The 9,409-nt window shown below is 31.3% G+C and overlaps 1 protein-coding gene across 5 annotated transcripts in view; it reads right to left on the bottom strand.

The window, feature by feature from the left end:
• Positions 1–839: 839 nt before the first annotated feature.
• The window catches only part of LOC119573188 (arylsulfatase B-like), a 19,159-nt gene continuing 10,589 nt past the window's right edge, over positions 840–9,409 (bottom strand). For 2 of the 5 annotated variants that reach the window (XM_037920276.1, XM_037920275.1), the window contains exons 4-11: positions 8,672–8,898; positions 6,116–6,173; positions 5,706–5,900; positions 4,342–4,499; positions 3,853–3,988; positions 3,536–3,691; positions 3,033–3,217; positions 840–2,241 (exon numbers count right to left, since the gene is read on the bottom strand). In XM_037920276.1, coding sequence (XP_037776204.1) covers positions 1,903–2,241; positions 3,033–3,217; positions 3,536–3,691; positions 3,853–3,988; positions 4,342–4,499; positions 5,706–5,900; positions 6,116–6,173; positions 8,672–8,898 — 1,454 coding nt within the window. In that variant the 3' untranslated portion in view covers positions 840–1,902. Of the gene's footprint in view, positions 2,242–3,032; positions 3,218–3,535; positions 3,692–3,852; positions 3,989–4,341; positions 4,500–5,705; positions 5,901–6,115; positions 6,174–8,141; positions 8,369–8,671; positions 8,899–9,409 lie in introns of all 5 variants that reach the window. The other 3 variants (XM_037920279.1, XM_037920277.1, XM_037920278.1) reach the window with 2 other exon arrangements.

Below are 9,409 nucleotides of genomic sequence, written 5' to 3'. Positions count from 1 at the left end.
GATGATGATGATGATGATGATGATGATGATGATGATGATGATGATGATGATGATGATGATAAAAATAATAATAATTGTAAAAATATTACTAGTTTTATAAAGAAAATCACCAAAATTTAAGGAATGGGGAAATCAGGTGACATCACATAGGTCCTACTAATTGACTTCTTGGTTGCTGAGCACTAGTGGAGCCATTTATGTTCTACAAAATTCATAAAAAATATAGTGGACAATACATATACCAATGGCCACATTTCTTTGGCTATAGGTAAGGGGCAACATAACGGTTTAACACATTTCTAATGGTAGGCAGATCCCCCGAAAATTTGCAGTCCATAAGCTTTTCACAATGTAACTACCAGGGATTTTTATCTCAATCATTCCATTAGTAATTATAAAAATGGTGAGTCTAAAATCCCATATAAAACTGTTAAAGAATGTTCATTAGCAATGACTTGAATATATTGTACTATATACTAGACAAAATATTTAATCTTTAAAGCTTTCTCACTGCTTCCTCACAATTTCATGTCTCTATTTTCAAACACTACAAAATCTCTTAGTTTGCTTAAATTATACTTAGACTACTTTATTTACACTGTATTATATTGTGAAGTTTGTCATTAACCGGTAATATTATTAATTTGTTTTTAGTCAATTTAAACTTACATTACAGAGATTTAGATATACTGCATTACCTTTTCTTTATTCCCTGACCATGAAGTAGTATGGAACTGCTAGAAAACTTTTTGCATGATCTTTTTAGCAAATAAATATCAATATTGTGAATATACAATAATTATGTTTTTCTTTGTTTTGTGGTTAAGAAAATGCTCAGCTTCTGTCGATGTTACAAAGTATTTACAAAAGCTTAACAAAGGCAAATAGTTAAGCAAAATCAACTTGCACTCATTTGCAACAACATATGATGTAGAAGAAGTTTCAATATATATCTTTTAAGCTTAAATGGGAGTGAACAAGTTTCTCCTTTATTTTCCTTCCTTAACTCCTTTACAGCAGCTGATGCAATCTTTGAACAAATCTTACAGACCTTCATCTGCTGACATATTACATTTATCATGGACCTCCTCTTATCTAGATTTAAGCTCCTATCACCTTAGAGCCTTTATCCTTTTTTTATGCTATAAATGTCGACATCTTTCATCCAACCATCTTGGACAAATCACAAGCATCAACCTATCACTCATGCCTTGGTCTTTGCCTCTCACTTATCTTACTTTGCTCCTATTCAGAAAAATAAAAACAAAATCAAAGACAACCAGCTGCCCTCATCTCCCAGAGAAGGTTTACATATACTTCTTATAGAGGATATATAAATCTAAGCATTATGTTATGCAAGAGTTATATTGTACATAATTCTTCTTTTTATTCACATTATTACATAAGCATATTGTATACATACACATATATGTGTGTATATATGATATATATATAATATATATTATATATATAATATATAATATATTAATATACATATACATTATACATATAGATATAGATTATATAGATATATATATATATATATATATATATATATATATATATATATATATATATATATATTAATATATATTATATATATATATATATATATATATATATATATATATATATATATATATATATATGTACATATATGTACATATATGTATACATATACATATTATTTATTTATTTATTTATTCATTTAGTCATTTATTTTATTTATCTTTATTTATTTATTTATTTTCTACTTGAACAAAGGTTATTATAAAAAACAAAAAATCACAACCATACCACAATAATCAATGTCTACTTGAGTCAAATAATTTCTGGATACTTTCATTTTATCCAGTAAATACATCACAAACAATATGAGAATAGCAGCATAATAATTTCTCATCATTCAGGTTGCATATCACCTGAAATGTCATTGGCGAATGCAGTCTGTGTTACACTTCCATCAATCTGCTCTGCTACGGGAGGTGGATAATCTAACCAGTTGGTCCATGCATAACCCCAGTATTTGGGATTAGCTGACGCATCCCAGGGCTTGTTACGTGGGGGTACCGCAGTGTCAATGTAGTCCTGTAATCTAGCTTTTAGGATGGCCATCACATCAGGGTGACTGGCAGCGAGGTCTGTATATTCACAGGGATCATGCAAAATATTGAACAGGCATGGAGAGGTAGTAACATTGCATACTTTAGTTGCGTTTCCTGGGATGGGTCCACAATGAATCTGTAAAACAGAATGAAAAGTAAACAAATATATATTATTTACCATGCTAAAAGTCACATTTAGGCTGATAATGGATATATCAAGGCTATGACAGTAAAAGATACATTTCTCTGTACCTTAAATTTGCATGTGAGTTACTGATTACCAATTTTAAATAATGAATCAAGTAATTCAATTCAACTAATAATGCCATTTGCTAAACAACTTCATAGTGATCATTTGGTGATGGACAAGATATCATTCATCAAAAATATAATTTAGTTCACAGAAGAGAACCTACAAAACTATGTTAACAAACTGTGAACAGAAAATTCATGATCTTCCAAATCAATTGTAAGAAAGACCTTTTGGAGTCCCGCTACTATTAAAAAAGTTACTAAGTACACACTTTTTTAAGAAGGATAAAAAATCTTGAATGCTAAAAGGATCAATATTTTTTAAAATTTGGGTATATGACATATCGGAATGAACTAAGCTTGCAGTATGCAGTTTCTACAGTATAGAACACTAATCATACATCAAATAAAAATATCTGGCATACCAAACAGATGAACATTAGATTTTAACTATGACTAATGTAGCAATATTAATCAGATTGACAGTACAATATCAATGAACTGCAATAGAGAGCAACAGCCCCAAATGATTCAAACACATGAAACAGATAACATGAATAAAATCATGACAACCCTGACAACATTCACAATAACCCTGACAAAATTTAATCCTACCACAATAACTGCCCCACAATTTAGAGTAAAACCCCAAGTTCAATCTACACATTCTCTTACTTCAGCATCCTTCCTCACAGACGTTAGGTTCTGGTAAGCATCGGGTGTTGCAGACCTCACTGCTTTGGCTACTGTTGAATTGAGGATCATCTCTATTATCACCTTCAAGCTTGTCTCTGGAGCTGTCTCATTACGACCTGAGGGGCCAAACCAGCCATCCCAGTGGTGATCTGGACCTTGGGGGTCTGTGGGGTATGTGGTAAGAAGTATAAGAGTTGGATTGAGATTCCTCTCCATTTTTTTTTATTATTACTATTATTTTCTTACAGGTTTCCCAATGTGATTCTTGTTTTAGCCATATGTTATTTTTTTCAGTTTAACCTACTTCTTAAATATGTATGAGAGAGGTGTAATATATGAGTAACAAAAAATTTAGGCTAAGATTAGACTCAAATTTACAGCTTGAAACACTGAAGTTAAAAATAAACTGAGGATAATAAGACTTAACAAACAGCTAAGAGAAAGCATCACAGCCAGAACAGCCAATACACATGCAGACTTACTGTATAATAACTTCCAATCTCCGAATCTTACAGCAGCACCATCTAATATGGGGTCATAATTCACCAGGAATTCCTTACGTGGTGAATCTCTACCTTCTGTTAAGGTTTTCCACATATCTATGCCATCAAGGGATTTTATACTTGATCCATCACCACCTATAATAAAATAATATTCATCATCAATTGAATTTACTTATCTTGTCAAAGCAAAATAATTCACAAAAACAAATACTGTCACCTACTTATTTCCCCTCTGTAAGATAAAACACCCAAACATTCAAGAGTAAAACACAGTCAAATTCCCCATACTACCATACCTGCAGCAGAAACCAACGTAGGCAACCAGTCGGTGATGTGAAGCATTTGCTGAGAGACTCTTCCTGGATTCAAGATCTTAGGTGACCACAAGAGTCCTGCCCCTCGCACTCCCCCTTCCCACATAGATGCTTTCACCTGCATTAAATTCAAAATGCATTTTCAGGAGATGATACTGGACAGTGCAAAAGACTTTTTATCATTTTATGAGTAAGTTCACATCTGCCTTTAAAGTATATACCAAAGCAGTTATTCATACTGCAGAATTTGTCATATGAATTTACACATATATATTTATATATCTATTCAATATATATTTATCTATTCATTTATTTATTTATTTATTTATTCATCTATCTATTCACCTATTTGTTTATTTTTTTATTTTTTTCATTTATTTGTTTCTTCATTACAATGTAGCACAGTACAATATATGGTAAGACATAATGTGACAAACATGCTGTGGCCAGCATACACAGCACAATACCCACCCCTCTCAAAGGCCAATTTGAAGCCGCATTCAAGTCAAAGCCAGCAGCTGGACCACCGTTGTCCGTTGTGAAGAGGATAACTGAGTTGTGGAGCATCTTTTGGTCATTCAGTGCTTTTACAACTCTGCCTACAGATTCATCCAGTTTCCACAGCATTGCTAGGGTCAAGCAAAAGGTCTTGTAAAGAAAATCTTGCACAGTTTTCTGGATAGTGAAGTTATCACCATCATAAATATATAATTATTATAATTTATTAGCAGCGCCATTAGCATTAGTATTACCATCACCATTACCATTATCAATATCAATATCAGTATCCTTATCATTATCATTATTAGTATCATTATTATTATTGGAACTATAATATTAATAATAATGTTATTGTTATTGTTATTGTTATTGTTATTGTTATTGTTATTGTTATTGTTATTGTTATTGTTATTGTTATTGTTATTGTTATTGTTACTGTTACTGTTACTGTTACTGTTACTGTTACTGTTACTGTTACTGTTACTGTTACTGTTACTGTTAGAGTTAGAGTTAGAGTTAGAGTTAGAGTTGTTGTTGTTGTTTTTTGTTACTGTTGTTGTTGTTGTTGTTGTTGTTGTTGTTGTTGTTATTGTTATTGTTATTATTATTATTATTATTATTATTATTATTATTATTATTATTATTATTATTATTATTATTATTATTATTATTATTATATTATTATTATATTATATTATTATTTATTATTATTATTATTATTATATTATCATATCATTATTATTATCATTATTATTATCATTATTATTATCATTATTATTATTATCATTATTATTATTATGATTATTACAATTACAATTACAATTACAATTACTATTACTATTATTATTACTATTATTATTACTATTATTATTGTTATTGTTATCGTTACCATTATCACTATTGCTATCATCATAATCATTATTATTATCATTATTATTATCATTATCATTACCATTAACATTACCATTAACATTACCATTATCATTATAATTATCTTTATAATTACCATTATAATTACCATGATGATGATGATGATGATGATGATGATGATGATGATGATGATGATGATGATGATGATGATGATGATGATGATGATGATGATGATGATGATGATCATCATCATCATCATCATCATCATCATCATCATCATCATCATTATTAGTTATCAATATATTACTACTATGTTATTATTATAATTATTGTTTCTCATATTGGCTGTTTATATAAAATATAATCAAAAGAAAGTGTGACAACTCCGTCTATAAAAAAAAAAAAAAAAAACATGGATAGTTCTCACAGTAGTTCCAGCTTCTCCACACAAAAACATACATTACCTGCAAATTTCCTCCTGTGTACATCCTTGATATATGAGAACTTCTGCACAACCTCCTCAGGTGCTTGCAGAGGGGCATAAGGATTTGCTGAATGAACGGCAAGATGAGCAAGGTACAAGAAGAGGGGCTTCGATGTGTTGTGTTGGCTTATGATCTTCACCGCTTCATCCGTAAAGAGGTCTGTGGTGTATTTACCTAGGGTGGGGAAAAGTTGCGGTATGAGTAGACCCTGTATTTTTTCAATCTTTTTCTTTCTTTCTTTCTTACTTTTTTTTCTTTTACATTTTACTGTCAAGCCATTATTAGAAATGCTATGATTAGCACTACTGAAAGTTGGTTTTGTTCTTATACTAATTATATATCATGGTAGTTAGGGTTAACTCAATATCTTATTATGATTTTGCTCTTACCATAGCAGTCACGTGCAACACTCATATTTCTCCTCATGTCATATCCCCAGTAGCCAGGCTAAAAAAAAAAAAATGGTCATTTGAAAGTGCATTGTTATATATACAATTCTTCATCAATTATAAACAAATCATTGCAAAATTTAATCCATATTTTGTAGTTGTCTCATCAATGAAAGTTGATTAAAAAGGCAAACAGATCTATTGCAGAACCTCCTTAGAGTTACTAAGGGTGAGATACTTAGAAAATGTTCATCCACTATAATCTAAAATCAGTAGCAAACCATTCTTAACACCAAACATGTAACTACATTTCTAAAACTGCAGCAGATAAGTGTTAGGTCATTATTACCGTTCATGCAACAATTTTATTTTTACCATTCAACTGAATCTTTTCTACAAAACCAGAAACAAAATCTCCTCTTAATATCTCAAGGAATGAGAAACAGAGACTTCCCAGCCCTATGTAGCAAAATACAACACATATTCAACAAATCAAAGGACTGTGTATTTTTCTTTCAGTTTTTTATTTTCTTCAGGAAGACAGTAATTGGTCATATGTTACAATTTTTTTCATTTTCAATCTTGTATTGTTATAGCTCTCCAAAGCTGTGTATTTTTGTAATAGATTACTTTTTTTTATTCCTCAAAAAAAATTTAAAAAACACATGTTGTAAGTCCCAACTACTGTCTTTCTAAAGAAAATGAGATCATTCAAATATTTACAGATTAAAAATTGCAACCTAAGTGCAGAAAGAGAAAAAGGTGAAACAAGATATGAACTTTACAAGTTTTGATATATTATTTACTGGCTTACTGTGGAAGTAAAGTCAAAAACTATCATTTTAAATTTCTAAAATACTTCCATTTCTTTTGAAAAAAATTAGGGCAGTCAAATAAAGCATGCAATCACCAATAATAATTGTAACAGCATAAATTTTTAAAAATGCAAAATAAGGTTAATCTTGTATAGTTTGTCCCTTCCTATATGTCTGATGAAAAAAATGTAGCTAACAGGCAAGAAAAAGAAGCTATGGTGACCCTACAATAATAGCAAAGAAGAAAGGCAAATTTTAAGAGAAATCATGCAAGAAAATTTTATTAAAGACTGACCATAAGCCCAGTATTTTGTTTAAGGCTTCAAGAAATTTAAAAATAAAATATCAATACTTATGTGATGCCTTTTATGTCAGCCAGCACTTAAATGTTTATATATAGTTTTATTACTCTACTTTTCATTAACTCTCTTTAGAAAAAAAGTGAATAAACATGTAACACTGCTAGCACAAACAGCATCCATAGCAGCAGACAAATAAGAAAATTATATTCAAAAGACATGGACAAAAAATCCACCCAGGTATCTATCAGTGCTATCTTTAGTTTAACCCTCAGGTGCTGGATACATGCATTGTAGTTTTGTTTTGTCAATTTCATCTATACATAGGTTGCTCCACAAGGGCTTAGTCACAACGGAGTAAGTCACTAGGCTCACCTGACCTCACCTGTTTACCCCCTTCCTTGAGTTTTTGGGAAAAAGTGTTTTATCTTTATTAACATTATTATCATTATCAAGACTGTTATTATATCAGTATTAACAATAACAAGAGTAATGAAAATCAAAACTTATTTTTCCAAAAATTCAAAGGAATGGGGAAAACAGATCAGATTAGGTAGGTGACTAAGCACTTCTGGACCCATCTATGAATAAGCAACGTTAATAAGATCACAGTGGTCATGGCATGCACACACGTAATCTTTGTGTCAAAAGGTTAACTGATTATTATTATTATTACTAACAAGAATAGAAATTTAGCTGATTTTCATGTTAATATCATAAATGAATCTGAACTAATATATTGGTTTTCTGTTTCATGCAACATATCTATATCTGAATAATATAGCCCTCTCTCATTCATGAATATTTGCAAATATGGACCCTATTAAGATCTTATAATAAAATTTTTCCTGTAGTCTAGACCTTGATAAATTAAGCTAAAGCATGCAGAGGGAGTAATCTAATAGCACATACATTTTCCAAGGCTGTATGATCGTAGTAATCTATTCTTCCTGACCAATACCCAAAGTGTGACTCAAAACCCCTAAATGTTGGCGTGTACTCCTTTTGGAAGAAGCCAAGGTGCCACTTGCCAACATGTTGAGCTGTGTAACCGAGTCTGGCCAACCGTTGGGGGAGGAGAGTTTCTATCAGGTCTAGGCCATAAGGGTGTGAGCCACCTATAGTTGAGTGTTGTAAACCTTTAAGGGTGAGACAGTAATCTGAATATTAGGCTACTTTCCCATTTTGACTCTGCAGGAGAACTACTAATATGGTTATGAATATGATTTAGGTATAATGGTAAATCCTATGAGATACATATACCTACCTGACTGGATGAATCATCAAACCTAAAAACCCAAAAAATTATGAAACAAATCTATATGTCCCTATCTAAGAACAGCAACGTATAGAAATTTTTAAAAATAATAATAAATTCCAAAGCATCACAAGGATGGACAATCACTTCCTATAATTCATGAGAACACAATGCTGATTCCTACCGCCTCCTGTGCTGAATGATCATAATAATCCTTGTGCCCTGTCCAGTACCCAAAATGCGATGCAAAGCCCCTGTAGGTTGGTGTCAGTTCTTTTATTGCCATGCCCAGGTGCCACTTCCCAACCAGATGAGAGATGTAGCCCAGTTGGCCTAAGTGCTGGGGCAGGAGTCTTTCACCCAGGGGAAGGCCATAAGGCTGAGGCCCATAGATCACATCATGGTTAAGACCTATGAACAATGGTATCAGTCAATATGTTTTCTTTTTTCCTTTTTTTCTTTAAAGATAATTAATCAATTTCATTTTCAGCATATGCTCTACACTTACTTCAAATATCTTTAAATGTCAAATATCTTAAAAAATATAAGCTTTTCTATCAGCTTTCAATTTTCTAAATATTACCAAAGCATGGCACACCTTCCCTTGGAGCTTCACCTTCATCTCAGGAACATTATGTCATAAAAGTTCATTTCGGGCTCTACTAGTAACTATATATTCCTCAACAATCAGTCTCAAGTTACCTCCCACCCTAGACTTGGATAGGTGACATTATAATGTTTGAGTACTTAACATGCATTACAGAAAAAATTACAGATACGGTAGATCAATATATAGTATTGTTTTATTGCTGTATACTCTCTGAAAAAATATAATCACTGGTATTATATCCTGAAAAAAATACATTATCATGTTAAATGCCAAAATCAGCTCAAAATTTTCTTTCTGCAGAAAATAAAAATG

Source organism: Penaeus monodon, chromosome 5 (assembly GCF_015228065.2).
Source record: "Penaeus monodon isolate SGIC_2016 chromosome 5, NSTDA_Pmon_1, whole genome shotgun sequence".
In the NCBI taxonomy this organism is placed as follows: Eukaryota; Metazoa; Arthropoda; class Malacostraca; order Decapoda; family Penaeidae; genus Penaeus; species Penaeus monodon.
The sequence above is the reverse complement of the archived record's forward strand: the minus strand, read 5'-3'. Positions and strand labels throughout refer to the sequence as shown.